This window comes from Podarcis muralis, chromosome 5 (assembly GCF_964188315.1).
Source record: "Podarcis muralis chromosome 5, rPodMur119.hap1.1, whole genome shotgun sequence".
Lineage (NCBI taxonomy): Eukaryota > Metazoa > Chordata > Lepidosauria > Squamata > Lacertidae > Podarcis > Podarcis muralis.
Window position 1 is genome coordinate 40,581,312 of NC_135659.1, and position 19,063 is coordinate 40,600,374.

The window sequence follows — 19,063 nt, forward strand, 5'->3', positions numbered from 1 at the left end:
TGATTTTGAGGTATTATTGGGCTGTGCTTCAGTGGTTTCATATGCAAAATGGAATCCCAAGGTTCTTCGTTTGAAAAAAATCTGGCTGCCATCGTAGATGTAGGTGATATGCAAGGCTTTTGCATCAGGGTCCAGTATATGAGTGCCAAAGTTGCTTTGCCCTACATGGCATCTTGCTCTTCTTTTGTTTATCAAGCCATATTCTACTCCACATTACTCATTTCTGCTACCTATTGCTTTCATTCTTCCTTTCGATTGCCATGTCATACTGGGCATTGCCAGAAGATTAAAAATTGGGTGAGAGGGAAAAGAACATTATGTCCTAAGGAAGTTTGTGAGCCACTATTACATACGCAGTGGGAATTCATTCTGATCTAAGGCTGCATACAAAAATCACAACTTCCAGTAATACCTCCCTACCCAACATTCCGAGGAATAATCTCTTATGACAAGCAAGGCATCAAAGCCTCACTCCTCATCAAGCATGAAATTAAGCCAACTCCACTATCCTGAAATTGTTGTATACTTCTCCGCTTTTTGGCCAGTACCATGCCTACTAGCACTGCCTGTTTTTAAAATGGCATAGCCATTTTACGGAATTACGGAAGCAATTCTTTCCAAAATTGCTTAACTACAGTGCTCTGAAGCGTCAGACAAAACTCAATAACTACCCTCTCTGGTCTTTGTGTTTTTAAATACCAAAGAGTTTAGACAAAATTAGGTAGCTAGACCTAATCCAGCAAGGGAAACATTCTAGGGATATATACAGGTGCCTTTGTCTCAAATTTCAGGAGAGATTTTATTGGCTAGTAGTTCAGCAAAAAATTGCAGGAATCACCATATACACTAGTGATGCAAACAAGGTGGGAGAGAAAACCTGGGAAAACCACAGTGTTTATATCTAAGAACAGTTTTATCAGGAGCCCAGTTAAGAAGTAAACCAAATTGTGACTTAGCAAGAATGAGGAGCTGTGTGAGTTTCCATGGAGAAAACCACAACCGCTTTACTCCTCCGCAACTTCTGTCGCTGCCATGCTACGCAGAACTAAGTAATGATTTGGTTTAGTTCTACACACAAATATGGGCTCCTGTGTTGTCTCACTCTCAACAAACCATGAGTCTTAACCAAGGTTTGTTCATGGCTTACTGCTCATCGTTCCTTTCTGGGAGACAAACTATGAGCACAAGTTTACACGTAATGCTAAGCCATAATTTTGGTAGCTAAGTAGCAAAGCAGCCATGATTTGTCACATGCTCGTTCATTCTTGCCAAGTCAAGAGTGGGTATCTGCATACTTGTTCGTTCTTGCTAAATCATGACTTGGGTCAGCACTATGTATGAACAAAGCCACTAATTGCCTACCATGCCCAAAGATACAGCCATCATATAAATATATAATTCAGTTTTTTATGTCCAGGGTCCTAAATGCATTTGTCACATGTTTTTCCTTTGTGGGGGTGTGGTAGAGTCTCTTACCATGCGTTGTGCTGCTATAAGTGTAGCAAGAGTTCCACGCCCTGGAGCTCCCGGAGCACAATAAGATACATGCACTCTCTTCTCTCTGAAAGTCAAGCCATCTGTGCCTTGCTGGACTTCCTCTGCCTGCTCTGCTGTCTCATACTCAACGACTGCAAAGCCATCAACCGAGCTATCTTCATCCTGAGCAAGCTGAAGGGACATTTCACAACACAATGAATGAAGTACATGCTCTCTATATCAGTTTCCAGACAGCACTATATCCTTCCACCTCAAGCACGAACCACCTGTGAAAAATACTAAGTAATGTGTTTCTAAGACCAGATTAACATTGCTGATCACTCCTCCCTCCAAACTAAATTTATACACAAATATTTTGCAGATGACAGCCACACAGAACTGTACTTGAATTACTGCTGCCCTGTCATCTAATCTCATGAAGAACTTGAGCTATGAAATAAATTTGACAGTTATTTTATGGAGCATTAAGGGACGGAATTAAACTGGGGATTATTTTGAAACCATGGGCACATTCCCCGCCCCCCCCCTTGCATTTCTTTCCTATGGGTGAGGAATACTAATTTTTTTCACGTACAGTTCTGCTGAAAAGTTTTGCATTTTAAATAATATGGAAAACTGCAGTGGCGACATCTGCAAAATTCAATGAAATTCTAGCTGGTGGTATATATTTAGTTTTGACACCTCAGTTATTGGCGGAGGTACAGGAAACCAACTGCTTTGCACACGTGCAAATGTTAGTTTCCTTGCTTCTTTGCAGGATTGCAGCAGTCTCCCGAAAACGAACCAGAAGCTGCCTTTTAAATAGCCATGTTACAAAAGCTGTTTGCGTTTCACTAGAGGTGAGAGTTATGCTGCACTAAAGGAGGAGGAGGAGGAGGAGGAGGGGAAAGACCTTGATATGTGGCCAGAGGAAAGAATTTGGCACATGTACCCTTCTGGATCATCACCAACAACTTAAGACTTATTTCAGTAGCCTTTACTGTCACATAAGTATTCCCTAGGAAGATATGGATGGCGTCAGTTTTATGTAATTATCGAATCGACTAGTGAAAAGCAGGGATTGTTTGTTGGATACAATGTCCAACCAGTGTTACAAAGCTTAGTAATACTATTAACATATGTGTCAGGCAGTCTCTGACAATATGTTACAATAAAAATAGTAAAATCAATAAAAACTAGCTGCATTTCTATAGATCTTGAAGGTTCCACATTGAACTAATTTACTTGTAGCCCATTTTCAAAACACCTAAAACGATTTTGTCTCACAGGAAATATAGAGCTCATCAGGGCTTATTTCATGCCAGCTGAAAGCTTCTGCCCTTTGATAAACATGCACCAGCTGTTTATTCTGTCTTATGGAATCACTCTGGAACAACATTAAAAACATAATAGGTATAATCAACTGGTGCAAACCCTATCAAAATGCATTGAAGGTTCATAATAAAACCATGCCTATCAACCAAAAATATCCTAAAATATATCCTTAAGCCACAAAGGATGCTGTAAAAAAAACACCAAACCTCAACATATTTATATACTTAGACAATAATATTGTGACAGGTCAAACAGATAGGAAGCAGTGTACATTCTTCCAAAACTACATGTAAACAAAACTGGAATAATATTTAGAAAAAAATAACATCTGTGACTAAACAGCCCACAGCTGAAATGGACTAAGACAAACGTATCTCCAACATATATTAAGAGAAGGGGCTAGTGTAAATTAGTTTAAAAGGAAGAGGTAGGGAAGAAAGAAAAATATTAAATATAAGGATGTTTCTCAGTACACTGGAAATAACTATGAACACATGGAGCAGTCTTGTGGCATCTAGACCAGTATACTGATCACTGTGGTCTCAAGCAGAAGCCCTTCTAAGTTCTGGCTTTCAATATATTTTTAACTGGAAATCCTGGAGCTTAAGTCTGGCACCTTCTCCATGCAAACATATACTCCACCCACTGACCTATAGTCCCCTCTCCAATACTATAAACAAGCAGTATTAAATTGTCTAATCCCATTCACCCCTTCAAAACAAAGGTGATGTTCTTGCCCCTGTCTTTTCTAGTATCCAAAGCGATTGCAAACTTAAGTCTATGGGGGAGGGGGGACAGACAACAGAGAGTTTTCTGGAATCTTGAAAAATCTTGCAGCACAAATTTTCATGAATTAGAGACAACTTCATCAGATGTCTCAATTGCTTTCCTCAGTCGGTAGGTTATTTTTACCAATTTACAGTAAATGATTTCTAAATTCCAATTTGGGGTTCTAAAATATAACATTTTTATATGTGCTGAGGGAGCTTAATTCTGTTGCTTCCGACTCCCCTCCCGTGAAAGTTTAAAATGTTTCCAAGAGTTGCTTCCTAAAACAGAAATTCTTTAAATGCAAGGAAGTGGCCCAGATGGCCTTTTACATAATTTTCAGGTGACTAATGCGGGCCAGTCATACCCAGCCCTAATAAACCTTTATACTACTATTGGAGCTGTTACAAACGTACTATAATCATTCACCAGCTTGAACATATTAAGCTAAAAATCAAACAAAGGAAAGTCCATGTAAGGTGAGTAGTCAAACCACACAGCCCCCAAAGACAAGAGCTGTGGCTTTAAAACTCCTACATACCTGATAAAACACAGGGTTATATTTCGATGAAAAAGTTTGCATCAGATCCTCTGCATCTGTGTAGTCTGTAGGGAGGTTTTCCACACAAAGGCACTTTGAATGTATGAGTTCTGGAGTTAACTGATTGACATCCATCCACTGAGCAAAAAGGGCATTCCCACCTACTTGTTTCCCTAGAAGGTCCAACCTAGCTTTAGCTGCAGAATCCTTTTTCATGTATTCCACAAAACCATAGCCCTTCGAATACCCAGTGATTTCACTATAAATCAAAAAGTGTCTTTCAACATTGCCATAGGGCCGCACCAACTCTTCAAACTCTTGCAATGTATAGGAGCGTGGTAAGTTGGTAATGCAGAGCAGGGCATCTGTTGGCTGAAGTTGCACTGAGATTTCTTTTCCTCGAAGGGAGTATTGGTGAAACAACCGTATTGCATTCTGAGCCTGCTCTCCATTCAGTAAAGTAACAAAAGCTGAAAGACAGTAAAAACAGCAACAGATATTTACATAGTCTACCACAATTCATCTTCAGCAACAATGTTGGCTTGTTGGATGAGCCTCAGAGCAAGGAAAGTACCGGCATTTATTACAAAGTTAGTGGTTGACTTTTGTGATGCCCCAAGATCATGATAAAATAAAACAATGGATAGTGTAAAATGTAAATCAGGGCCTATTGCTTTTTCTTCTTCTTCCTGAATTCTGAATCAAAGGGTTTGAGAATTCACGGTTACAGTTCTCTTCACTCACAGAAAGTGGATGTTCCACTCTTACAAATGTAAGTCATATCCACATTATATATTTAAAGCACACAACTTTCCCAAAGAATCCTAGTTTGTTAAGAATGCTAAGAATTACAGCTCTGCGAAAGATAAACTACAGTTCCCAGGATTCATTTTGGGGAAGCCATGTCCATTTCTCCGTAATCCCCTATTTAAAAATATGAGGCCTTTTCTAAGGGTTCCCCAACCCTCCGGATGAGGCTTTTTAGGGGACTGTTGGAGAGGAAGATCCCCTTGCCACCACCCTAAACATAGATAGTTCCCAGTTCTATAATAATAATGTTTATATACTAATCACAGTACAGTGGTACCTCGGGTTACATACACTTCATGTTACATACGCTTCAGGTTACAGACTCCGCTAACCCAGAAATAGTACCTCGGGTTAAGAACTTTGCTTCAGGATGAGAACGGAAATTGTGCTCCGGCGGCGTGGCAACAGCAGGAGGCCCCATTAGCTAAAGTGGTGCTTCAGGTTAAGAACAGTTTCAGGTTAAGAACAGACTTCCAGAACAAATTAAGTACTTAACCCAAGGTACCACCGTACAAGCAAGGCTTACTTAGAAAATATTCTTTGTCTTTACTATGTGAGGGAATACTTTAAATATTATTAGTAGTGTGGTCAATAGCTCAAAACAAACACACCTGTATAATGTTAAATAAAAACCAAGTAACATGGGATGTACCTATTAATTCCATGCCCCCTTCTCCCCCACCATGTGCTTTGTCAAAAATTGCCATGATGTGTCTGTGGGGGTGACTGTGCTGCCTCATGCGCTGTAACCTTTTAGAGTTATTGCTGACATATCATATTTCAATAGAGCCTTTTCCTGAAATTCAATTCCAGGAAGCTCTGGTTGCACGATTATGGTTTAAAACAGAAAACATCTTTTATTCCAGATTGCCTATTAATCATCTGCTTCTACTGAACACCGAAGCTCAAGTAGAAGTGAAACTGAGTGGAAAGATGATACCACTGAGAATCAGGAATGCTAACATTTTCTTTCAAGCCTGAATAATCAGAGGTTACACTATCCTCAAGTCTAAAAGGTTTACTAAATAAATTATAAGCATAGTGACACTTTTTTTTAAAAAGCAGGTTTAACTGAATCGTAGCTGGGACCATCTTATACTAATTAAGCACATAGATAGATAGATTAGAGTAAGTATTACTGTATCATTAAGGCTTTGGTCTAGATACCAGCTACGCAAAGCTTTCTTATAACTTGCAATGTTTTGTAATTGAAGGGAAACAGCTGTTTCCTCATAAAACATCTGTATTGCACAATTTGACCAATCAGGATGTGTGATACCACCACCCTTATATATTCTGTTATTCATCTATAAATATTTTTTACATATATATATATATATATATTTGCTTTCGTAGATTTTCACGGGTACAGGAATGCAGGTTTTGGTGTCCTCGGGTATCTTCCCGTGTAAAAGTTGGGGTGTCTAGGCGACGTTTCGACGAGGTCTCACTCGTCATCTTCAGGCAGGTGCTTTCGGCTTCTTGTTACTGGAACAGAGCAGGATCTCAGTGTTTGAGTTCCTATAAATACTGTTGAGGAGGTGTGGCCTCCAATGTTTTGGGCAGAGAGGAAGTTCCTAGGCTAGTGTGCCTTTTCTTCTTTTGTTCCTTAATTGCTTGAGGGATATCTTGAGTGATTTCTTGAGTGATATCCTGAGTACCACTTAGGTGGGTCATTAGGTGTGGATTAGTTGCTAAAGCCTTTGTGTCTTGACCTCTTGAACTTTGTGAAGAGTTTTTCTGAGAAGATGGGTGTACTACATTTAGTTGTGCTCTGGCTTGGCTTCGTGTATAGGGGCGAGCTGTGGTTTTGTGGCCTGTGCCAGCCAGATCTGTGTAGGGATTGCAGGGGGGTGCAGCATCCGGAGGTGCCACCATGGTTTGGCTACTGGATGGTGTCTGTAATTTATCTGTGGAGAGGGTCTGGGTTTGGGTCTGGTGTGGTTGATTGGTGATGGCGTTCTGTGTGCCTCTGGATCTGGTGTCAGTTTTTGTGGGGAGGGCTAATTTCCAGATGTCTGGCAAGCGGGATGTGTCGTCACGCTTGTTCATGTTGTGAGGGTGTTTCTCTATCTCGATGGCTTCCATGATTATTCTCTTGTGGTGATGTTCCATGTTAGAGAGCAATTTGGAATCTGCAAAATTAATTTCGTGTCCTGTTTCTTTCATGTGTTGGAAGAGAGAGGAAGTTTTTTCTTCTTTTTTGACGGCATTCTTGTGTTCTGCGATACGTGCATTTATTCGTCTGTTTGTTTGTCCAATGTACGTGGCTGGGCAGACTTTGCAGGGTATTTCATAGACCCCTTGGTTTTCCAACTGGATTTTATCCTTGGGGTTTCTGAGGATATTGGCTATTTTTTGGTTGGCGCAAAAGGCTGTTTTGATATTGTGTTTATGGAGGATTTTGCTAATTTTATCTGTAGTGCCCTTGATATAAGGAAGGAGGGCCATGCCATTGTTTTCTTCTGTGTCTTGGTTTTTGGGGGGTGTTTCTTTTTGGATTAGCTTCGTAACCCTGTTTTGCTGGTATCCATTGGCAATTAACACATTTGAGAGTTTCTGTAACTCAGTTGTCAAGTGGTCTTTGTCAGCCAGGCGTTTGGTTCTGGAGATGAGAGTCTTGGCTACGGAGTTTATTTGTGCAGGGTGGTGGTGTGATTGTGCATGTAAGTAGCGGTTGGTGTGTGTTTTTTTCCGGTAGATAGTGTGTCCTAGGGAGCCATCAGGTTTTTTGTAGATTAGGACGTCAAGAAAGGGAAGTTGGTTGTTGGCTTCTATTTCCATAGTGAATTGTATTTTGGGGTGTAGGCTGTTGAGATGTGTGAGGAAGCTGTCCAGTTTTTCCTTCCCGTGTGGCCAAATTACAAAGGTGTCGTCAACATATCTGAGCCAAAGTTTGGGTTTGTGTTCTGACTTGTCTAAAGCATTGGTTTCAAAGTGTTCCATGTACAGGTTTGCGATGACCGGTGAGAGGGGTGATCCCATAGGTGCTCCTTCTATCTGTTTGTATCTTTGTCCATTGTGGATGAAGTACGTGTTGGTTAGGCAGTGGTTGGTCAGGTCCAAGATGTATTCGGGGGGATTGTATTTGTTTTGAATGGCTGTCAAGGCTTCATTAATGGGCACTTGTGTGAAGAGAGATACAACATCGAAGCTCACAAGTAGGTCATTGGGATGTAGGTAAAAATAAAATCCAGTTGGAAAACCAAGGGGTCTATGAAATACCCTGCAAAGTCTGCCCAGCCACGTACATTGGACAAACAAACAGACGAATAAATGCACGTATCGCAGAACACAAGAATGCCGTCAAAAAAGAAGAAAAAACTTCCTCTCTCTTCCAACACATGAAAGAAACAGGACACGAAATTAATTTTGCAGATTCCAAATTGCTCTCTAACATGGAACATCACCACAAGAGAATAATCATGGAAGCCATCGAGATAGAGAAACACCCTCACAACATGAACAAGCGTGACGACACATCCCGCTTGCCAGACATCTGGAAATTAGCCCTCCCCACAAAAACTGACACCAGATCCAGAGGCACACAGAACGCCATCACCAATCAACCACACCAGACCCAAACCCAGACCCTCTCCACAGATAAATTACAGACACCATCCAGTAGCCAAACCATGGTGGCACCTCCGGATGCTGCACCCCCCTGCAATCCCTACACAGATCTGGCTGGCACAGGCCACAAAACCACAGCTCGCCCCTATACACGAAGCCAAGCCAGAGCACAACTAAATGTAGTACACCCATCTTCTCAGAAAAACTCTTCACAAAGTTCAAGAGGTCAAGACACAAAGGCTTTAGCAACTAATCCACACCTAATGACCCACCTAAGTGGTACTCAGGATATCACTCAAGAAATCACTCAAGATATCCCTCAAGCAATTAAGGAACAAAAGAAGAAAAGGCACACTAGCCTAGGAACTTCCTCTCTGCCCAAAACATTGGAGGCCACACCTCCTCAACAGTATTTATAGGAACTCAAACACTGAGATCCTGCTCTGTTCCAGTAACAAGAAGCCGAAAGCACCTGCCTGAAGATGACGAGTGAGACCTCGTCGAAACGTCGCCTAGACACCCCAACTTTTACACGGGAAGATACCCGAGGACACCAAAACCTGCATATATATATATATATATATATGTACAATTCATATTCTAGAAAATATGGTAGCAATCAGTAGTGAAACTGAAACGAAGTAAGTGTGATGCTTATACACTACTAATTCCTATTTTGCTCAAAGGAATTATATTATGATGCCTACAAACTACAATACCATTAAGAAGTCTAACCACTGCATGGTGGGGGCAATTTACATTTTTGGGAGGCGACAGTAAGACCTTCCTATAAGCTGCCACCACCACTGCCCTGCCACCATTAGACTTAGGAGGCAAAGCTTCCACTGGTGACAATGGAAGCTTTTGATCTAAGCCGAATTGCCCCATGGGGACAGGAGAAGGAGAGGCGCAAGAAAGGGAAGGAGAGAGCAAAAAGGGAGGGAGAGAAGAGGAGGAGGAAAGAGAGGTCTTTGTGTATATGTGAATAGATTAACGCAATGAGTGGCAGGGAGAGAGTTGATGGTGAATGGGTAATGACTGATGCAGTGCAAGCTTGTGTGGGAGAGAGAAAGAAGAGAAAAAGAGTTGGGCAGAGGGCCTTCTCGGTGGTAGCACCCGCCGTCCCATCAGATGTCAAGGAAATGGACAACTATCTGACTTTTAGAAGACATCTGAAGACAGCCCTGTTTAGGGAAGTTTTTAATGTTTGATGTTTTATTGTGCTTTTAATATTCTGTTGGGAACCACCCAGAGTGGCTGGGGAAACCCAGCCAGATGGGCAGGGTACAAATAATAAATTCTTATTCTTATTCTTATTGGGGGTGGCTCCGGCTTTACCCACTTTGGCTCTGGCCTCACTCACTGCTGGTGTTTAGTCCTTGAGTTAAACAGGAAGGAAGGAAGCCCTGCTTTTCGTACTAAATACATTGAGTTGTTGAACGTGAATCTAAGACCAATGAAAGACTTCTGATTAAACCAAAGGAAATTCAAGGCAGTTCTGATAAAATTGAAATAATTGAATCTGGCAACATTTCCGTACTCCTTGTACACAAAGAGGTTCCAATGCACACACCGAGTTCCCACGCAAACAATGGGATAACAGACATGGGGAGTGTCATCTTCAGAATCCTACAAAGCTCATTCATATAGCATTAAACTACAGCTTTGCATTATGTGTGAACAAGGGCATTGAAGTCACAGTTTAACTACATGTGTGTCTTATGGACTTAACTAGCTCTGTATGCAAAATCTTACACTCCTAGTTCTCTGCCATGGGCGTAAACTTTTTTTTGTGTGTGTATATATACACAAACACACACAGAGAGAGAGCTAGATAGATAAATACACACACACCACTTGTTTTTAACTGGGTTTTTAAGCTGTAAGCAATGTGTGGAAGGTGATTAATAAATAATACTTCTTGGTTCTTACCTGTTCTTTTATTTTTGTCCACATAACAGTACTTCAATTCAAAGTCTTTTAATAAGTTATGGATTTCCTGGGGAGGTGGCAAAAGAAAAAACAACACAATACATCAGAAGAAACTCAGTGCACTGAACATTTTTATTTTAACGTTAAGGTTTTCGAATTGTTCCAAATAAAGAATTACTCCATAGACATACTGCTATACAAAACATTAATTGGGAATCAATATGAGTGAGCACTCACTTCAACCACAAGCTCTGTCCTTTGAAAAGTGGAATTCCTAGAGTAGTTACTTCTTGCTTAATGAAAAAAAGAACTATAAAAGGCTGGCATACTGAGTTGCCAGATAAGGTTGATGTAGAACACTGTTAATAATGCAACTCAACGGTATTTATTCTGCATTGTACAGCAAAACTCCTTCTGTTTAAAATGATATCTCTTTCTGAGATAGATTGCCTTGTTCTTCACAGAAATGAAATATCAAAAATATTATTTTTGATCCAAACTTCAGTAGTCACATTTTATTGAAAGATACAGCATTTAACACCATGTCAATGAGTAGTCAGCAATGTCTAAAGTCATAGGGGAAAGTCTGCATGCTCCCAACATTTTATTGTGCGCTTCTACAACACACCAGAACTACATTCTGAAACTGTGCATCTTAACATTGCAAACAAGGTCACAGAGAAGTATAATTAAAGAACACAATTATTTCCAGCATTTCAATGAACTTACACAGTACTACTCTTATAATGCATTTTCCCTCCTCTATAATTAGGCAATTCTGTGCACATCCCTGAGGAATTCAGCAGCTAGCACCTGTTTCACAGGTGCTAAATGCTTCTTATTTTTTTCCAAGAGGTGTTGCATCCTCTTCCTGTTGTGTACTGAAAAGGAACATGTGCTTCTCCTCTCTTGTCAATGACGTAGAAGGTGGGTTGGGGGGTCAATGGGAACTTTATAGACTCACGAGAGGGACAATAAACTCAGAGATTTAGAGACAAGGCAATGTATATAGATACCATATTTGGGCTGGTAAAATCAAGATAGTTCCAGAAGGGACATGAGATTTTCCTCATTAAAGAAGAATATGCTGAGCCTGTTGGCATAACAGGCTTATTCCATAGTTAATGGTTGACTGTGAATGCACACCATTCTGGGCTGTTTTGCTTTCTCCCTGCAATTGCATAGGGGAAACTCACCACAACTCCTGGCTTAGTGCTATGCCTGAACCAGTATTTGCTCCCAATAAACCACAATCTGTAAACTAAGGTTTGTTTTTACTATGGTTTATGAACTGAGTCATTTTGTGGAGGGGTAATACAGAAAGTAAAGTTCACAGAAAGTTTACTTCAAGAAATGCAATGATGAGACAATGCTAAGATGTCTGAACTATATGACATTACAAAACTGTTAATCTGAGCTTTAAAAGAAAAGGAAAATAGGTGATTATAGCCACAACAAACAGGGGCTGCAAAACTTCATGCTTAAGGAAAGTACCGTATTTTTCGCTTTATAAGACGCACCTGACCATAAGACGCACCTAGTTTTTAGAGGAGGAAAACAAGAAAAAAAATATTCTGAACAAAACAGTGGATGTATGATTTTTGTGGTTCATGGTGTGGCCACAGACATGTGATTTGACGGTGAGATTGGGGTAGCCCAATGAAAAATCCTGAGAATCCATGTGGATCCGTGCTTTGTAACCACATTTTTGGGCCATTGCAGCCCCACGCAACAGTGGGTGCGGGGTTTTTTGGGTGCAGGCTTTAGCCATGGACATGCTATGTGATCTGATGGTGAATTTGGGGTGAGCCAATGCAAAAATCCTGAGGATCCGTGCAGATCCGTGCTTTGTAACTATGTTTTTGCGCCATTGTGGCCCCACGCAACAGTGGGTGCGTGATTTTTTTGGTGCAGGCTGTAGCCATGGACATGCTATGTGATCTGATGGTGAATTTGGGGTGACCCAATGTAAAAATCCATGGGCTTTTACCTCCCCCCCTCCCAGGCAGCCTCCTTTATCGCTAGCGTCCCTTATCTCCCTCCCGGTCACTTGCCGATCAGCTGCTTCCTTTCAATCAACACCCCCTTCCCTCGTTTTCCTTAGTGTCTTTTCCTTAGCTGGAGCAGTTCTTTGCTCCTTCTTTTCTTCTAATTTCTCTTCTCATTGCTTTAGTCTTCCTGTCTCCTCTCCTTGCAAGTTCACTGTCTTTACTTTCCCCCTCCCAGGCAGCCTACTTTATTGCTAGCATCCCTTATCTCCCTCCCAATCACTTGCAGATCAGCGGCTTTGTTTCAAGATCCACTTCCCTCTTTCAAAAAAGAAAAAGAAAAAAGAAAAAGGGCATGATCTGCTTTTTGCCCCTGGGCAATTCGGCTACAGGGACCACGCATTCACTCCATAAGACAGACAGACATTTCCCCTTACTTTTTAGGAAGAAAAAAGTGTGTCTTACGGAGCGAAAAATGCGGTAGTTTAGAAGAGAAAGGAAAGGTGGAAAAAAGTAATGATGAAACAATAATACAGTGGTACCTCGGGTTACAGACGCTTCAGGTTACAGACTCCACTAACCCAGAAATAGTGCTTCAGGTTAAGAACTTTGCTTCAGGATGAAAACAGAAATCGTGCTCCGGCGACACGGCGGCAGCGGGAGGCCCCATTAGCTAAAGTGGTGCTTCAGGTTAAGAACAGTTTCAGGTTAAGAACAGACCTCCAGAACGAATTAAGTTCTTAACCCGAGATACCATTGTAGTGGAATCCCACAGCATAGGAAGAGATACATAGATATTGTTTATTATAAAAAGAATTAGGTCTACTTTGGGGGTGTAAACAAGCACTATTATTTAATTTATGAGTCTCTTCTTACAAAACAATTTACAACTAAAAACATTGGGTTGCATGCAGTGAAGTCATATAGCACAAGGACTTCATCCTGTGCATCCCCCCCCCCCCCATGCTTCACAGGGTTGTGTGGTGGGATGGAAGGCAGGACAGATTTGGGGGAGTTCACAGGAAAAGAAGAAAAGAAGTTCTCCAGCACAGGCAAAATTCCTTGTGCCAACTGGATACAACCATTATTAGTATTTGTTTTTTGTTTCTTTTGTTTTGGGTTTTTTTGCTACTTTTGTTACAGCTTCCAATAACAATCTATCCAAATCATAATCTAATGCTACTTTCATATTCATTGCCCATTTATGTTGCACTGTTCAGTTTATTTTTATTTCAGTTTATAGTTGGCATATCTTCTCCTGGTGTATCTAGTGTTCAAGGAGGGCCTGTATCAGAATTTCAACATGACTAGGAGTCGAACTGCACACTGCGGAACATTGTTTTCAATTAATGTGCAACTGGCTATGTCTCTTCCTTTTAAAAAGAGCATTTGGTATGGCCTCCCAATCTAGGTCAGGACTGCTGTGCGGGAGGAGAGTTTAACCATTTCCTGCTGGGCCATTTGCTACCAGAAATCACCCCTGATGTGGCTATTTGCCCTTCAAATAGCACCTTTGGAACAATAATCAGTTTTGTATGGAGATTTTGATTTGGAAAAATATACAGGGGAGGCCTGTGCTACCCTCCCAGTCTACCCGCAGATTTTTCTAAAGCAGGTATGGCTTACCTGTGATGCTCCAGATGTTGTTGGACTGTATGACCATGATTGATGGGAGATTAAGAACAACATCTGGAGGCCCCACAGGGTAGCCAGCCCTGGTTCTAAAGAAAGACGTGGCAAATTTTACTTACTGATTAAATTTTTATTCCATCTTTCCTCCCGAAACAACAAAACATAAAAGAACAATGCAAAAGTAATAAAATATCCTCACAGGTTAAAGAATTTCAAAGTTGCCAGGAACAGTATCTTTCAGCCACCAATGGCTGGTTGAACAGAAATGTTCTTTAAATTCCACATGTTAATAATAACGTTAATTATGAGCAAGACAGATGTACCTCACCAGGGAGGGTACTCCCTAAAGACGGAACTGTGACCAAGAAGGCCCTTTTGTTGCATTAAAATGTTTTTAATGCAATGAGTACTTTTGGCCCTAATCAGACTGATTATGATATATTTACACACTCACTCTGCCCTGCAGGACTCCAATGAAACTGAATTTGTTACAACACATCCTTCTACTCTACAAAGTGTCCTAGATCACAACACACTCCCACCTTGCCAATCTGCTAATACAATATACATAGCTTAGTGGGTAATAGGGGTTTGATCTGAATAGGATCAAGTGTATTCTTTTTAGTCAGATTGGATACTAGTCTCTTATTTCATCGGTTAACAGCTGTCAAATGCTGTGTTAATAAAACATGATGCTGCTCCTCAAGCTATCTACATACACTGATAGTATGTTATTGCTACTACTCAGCAATCCAATACATCTGCCTTATGGTGGGTTAAATGCAGGGGGGGGGGGGAGTTGTGACCAGAATGGAGAGTCTGACTGACATAGGGAGATGAGAGGAAGGCACATTTTGTTGGAGTCTTAAATCACCATCACTAAAGGGAAGGAATGGTCAGTACACGACCAACTTGTTATGTGTAAATATATATTTGATGTTTACAGAAGGTTGAAAGCATGCCTGAAACTCACACATGCATCTTCTGAAATTTGTCAGCACACATCATTCCCCTTGGAGTACCCATCAAATAAAAACAATCCCTAGCTGACACCTATAAAACAATATTTTTAAAAATGATTCACGCACTAAAATGATCGGCTAAGCCTGTCTCTATATATAGGAATTTGTTATGCTTTCTGGCAAGTAGTTCTGTACTTTAAACAATGGCCTAGCTAGCACGGCATGGCAAACCAAATTCGCAGCTGCTTTGCTCTTCCTCAGTCCTGTTTTACTGCCACTCCATGCTGAGCTAGACCAGCATGTTACCTGACCACGGGCTTATAATAGAATCATAGAGTTGGAAGGGACCACAAGGGTCATCTATTTCAACCCCCTGCAATGCAGAACTCTTTTGCCCAATGTGGGGCTTCAGTTAATGGTTAGAAAGGGGAGAGCTTAAACCATGAGCCCAGTTTGGGCAACACGCTAAGTAAAATGTGGCTTAGCTCAGTGTACCACGGAATTAATAGAATTCCAGGAAGGAGCAAAGTGGCTTCTCTGCAGGGGGCTGTGTGATTCCCCAAATGCATAGTTTGGCTTACTGCATCATGCAAACCAGGCCAATATTCTACCACAGGAGTGGGGAGCCTCCAGTCCATGGATATAATTAGGCCCGACAGGGGTTCTAGTTACCCATTAATCACACCCCCTTAACCCGCACAACTAATATCACTCCCAATTGTGCATTAGCAAGGAATGCTGATTGGTAGTGAGCGAGAGCCTGCTGGCATCAGCTGTACTACTGGGTTCTGCATGGGGAACTTGGCAGTGCAACTGACCCCTGCCCAAAGTGGGGCATGGGGAATTCCAGCAGGCTTGAAGCTGCCGCCTTTCAGCTGATAGGTGGCAACTCCAAGGTAGCTGACCAGCTGACAGGCAGCAGCTTCAGGCCTTGCTTAGCTTGGATTTTCTTTTGCAATACAGCTTGCCACTCTCCACAGGGAAGAATTGGCCAGCTGATTTCAGAGTGATGCCAGGTGGGTTGGGCAAAGAACCCGGGACTCAGGCTTCTGGTCAAACCCAGTTCCCCATTCCTGCTGTACAACCTGACAATGTTAGCACACTTATAAATAGGGCTGCTAGAGTCTGCCTCCTGACCTGTGAAGTGTTTCTTTGAGAACTCCAAATAAGAAAGAAGATTCAGGAATGCTATTTTCCAAAAGGAATGCATATTTTCACATATATCTTGGAAGCTAAATTAGTGTCTTGCTTGCAGTGCAACACTATTCAACAGTCACATTATTTATCATCCACGTGTATCCCACTATTCTTCCAAGAAGTCTAGGAATCAATGGAGCTACCTAATTTTTCACCCTCGTAGCAACCCTGTGATCAAGGATGGTGAGGTAGGAAGTTCTCCAGGGTCACTCAATTAGCTCTGCAGCTGAGTGAGGATTTTATCCATGGTCACCCCAATTCAAACCCCATACTCTACCCACACTCTGATCTCAGTTCTCATGTCAAATAGTACCTTCTTATTCACTACTGACAGCTAGATCACCAACCCGCTACTACAAAGTACTTTCTGTTAAGTTAATTTATAACCTTTGACTTTAAGAGAACGAAATCAGCTTAACTCCCAATACACCAGCTTAACTAGCGTGGGAAAAGGCCGATCGGTCTCTTTTAGCTTCTTGACAGCTAGCTGTGCTGCCCACATTATTACAAAGAGAGAAAGTAGATAGCTATAATAAGACTTTCTTACTATCCCATGCTACAACGAGAGGATCCCATCTTTTTGTTTATTTCCTGCAAAGCTAAGCATAGCCTTTGGCCATTAGTTAGCGTATGTACTTCTTCAGCCTGCTAGTTAGACAGCATAAGAGGCACCAGCAAAATCATAACAGCATCCTTTATGAAAAGGAACCAGAATTAGAAGACTGCTCACTGCAATGCCAGCAGATAAATAAAAGCTTGCACTGGCTGCCCATTTGCTATCAGGCCAGGTTCAAGGCCCTTAACAATTTGGGTCCAGGTTGCCAAAAGAAGTGACTAATCCCTTATACCCCTGCCCAATCACTGGGGTCTTCATGTGAGCCTCTGTTAGTGGTCCCCCATGGATCAGATGCATGGCTTATATCCACCAGGAGCCATATGTTCAGTGTTTTGTAGAACTCTCTTCCTGTTGAGGTCAGAGAGGCCCCCTCCCTCTTAAACATCCAGCACCTACTGAAGACTTTAAAAAAATAATTAGTGGGCATTTTAACAACTGAAATTCTTATTTTATAGCTTTAACTAACTTTTATCTTCATTGCACTGAGTTACTTGTACACCACTTAGAGATTATTGTAGTTAAGTGGTACAGAATATACATTTTTAAAATAAAATAAATAAATACTACAATAAACAGGAAGTATAGTTCTGAGGCAAATGACTTTAACTATGAAAAACGCAGCTTGTGACACTAAGCAGAGATGCGAAGGTGCGCATGAATGTTTTATCAACTACGACATTTTATATTTTCTAACCTATCATATAAAGTCCACTTTTGAATGTTAACTCATAAAAATGCTAAATCATAGTCAGATTTCTAATGTACCAAGCAAGCTATGGTACTTTCAAGAGCTTATATGTTCTCACAATTTATTATTTCTAGGAAAAGGCAAATGAAGTCATGTTGAAGCAGCAGCAAAGATGAGTATCTGCTATTTTGCAGCTAGTTTGGGGGGGGGGAGGAAAGCTTGCTTTTTCATTAAAGGGACTTTTCTAATTGCAGCTGACTTTAAAAAATATATTCCAGAACTAAAAGCTATGCTTCCACAAGACTAAAGATTAACAGTTTCCCATTTTCAAATGCCAAGAAACAGAAGTATGTATCACTACAAAGCTACCAGAAAACATTTCCAAAACAAGTGCAAATGATAAAATATGGCAATTTGGTTTCAAATGCATATATAAGGCATCATTCTCTCAACTAGTGAGTGTTGGTGGCTCAGTGCCTATCAGTGTGAAACACTCCCTGCCTCCAAATAAAGTATCAGTTTCTACATAAATGGTCTCCATGTATCTAGAGGTTTCCCTAGAACAGATAATCAGATGTCTGTAAAATTAAAAGTGTATATTTAAAAATAGACAGATAAGGATCTATGAGCTTCCAGGACTTACAGAATCTTGATAAAATCAAGTATAGAGACACAATGTTGGAATAACTCAAGCGAGTCCATTGCAAGCCAGCAGAAAGGACTCCAGTCTAAGTGCCCTTTCCCATTGGCTAGTCCAATAGTGATATATGAGTTTCAGTTGATGTGGTCTGAGGATGTAGATAAGGCCATGGATCTTTGCACCACTTGGCTTACAAAGTCTAGCGGGATGGGTCAGGGAGGCTCCAAATGCCTCATTATAAGAAGGAACAGTTCTTCCCTACCTCAAGGAATGGAGGTGAATCCAATTCTAAAGAAACTTTCCCAGGAGCAATAAAATATAAACAACTAAAGGCTGGTGCAGGGCAGTCCAACTCTTCATACCAAGTGGGCCGCAAAAGTACTTCGACATGGAACCTGCAGGCCACACCACCGCCTTGTTGAGCAGGGGAAGTGAACGAAGTCAAAAGTTGGTGTTGGCGCGCGCGCGCGCACACACACACAGTCCTTGTGCTGCTTTCCCAAAGCTGGCTAAGTGCTGGGCTTTAGGAAAGAGGCACGAGGCTCTAGCAGGGTCACAGAGCCCTCTCAGCTCCTTCCCAAAGCTGGGGAAGCGCTAACTAGGTTTTGTGATGGAGGCTGGAGGTCTCTAGGACCTTGCCAGAGCCTCATGCCAGAGCCCCAAGCCCAGCGCTTCAATAACCCAGCTTCAGGAAGGCAGCATGAAGGCTGCAGAGGGTGTCAAATATTGCTGAGGGCTGCCAAAAGAGGTGGTGAGGGCTGCATGCGGCCTGGACTGCTCTGGGCTAGTGGCAAATGCTCCCTCCCTGGGCAACATCCTGGAGTGGCTGGTTGCTGAACTGATCCAGCTCATCTTGAAGAAACTGGTTTTCTGGATAAATTTCAATAGTGGAACAGACCTGGTTC

The 19,063-nt window shown here is 41.5% G+C and overlaps 1 protein-coding gene across 4 annotated transcripts in view; it reads right to left on the bottom strand.

The window, feature by feature from the left end:
* RAVER2 (ribonucleoprotein, PTB binding 2) overlaps nucleotides 1–19,063 on the bottom strand; it is a 45,994-nt gene that overhangs the window by 21,133 nt on the left and 5,798 nt on the right. For all 4 annotated transcript variants that reach the window (XM_077928637.1, XM_077928635.1, XM_077928636.1 and 1 more), the window contains exons 2-4: nucleotides 10,436–10,502; nucleotides 4,121–4,590; nucleotides 1,477–1,668 (exon numbers count right to left, since the gene is read on the bottom strand). In XM_077928637.1, coding sequence (XP_077784763.1) covers nucleotides 1,477–1,668; nucleotides 4,121–4,590; nucleotides 10,436–10,502 — 729 coding nt within the window. The remainder of the gene's footprint in view (nucleotides 1–1,476; nucleotides 1,669–4,120; nucleotides 4,591–10,435; nucleotides 10,503–19,063) is intronic.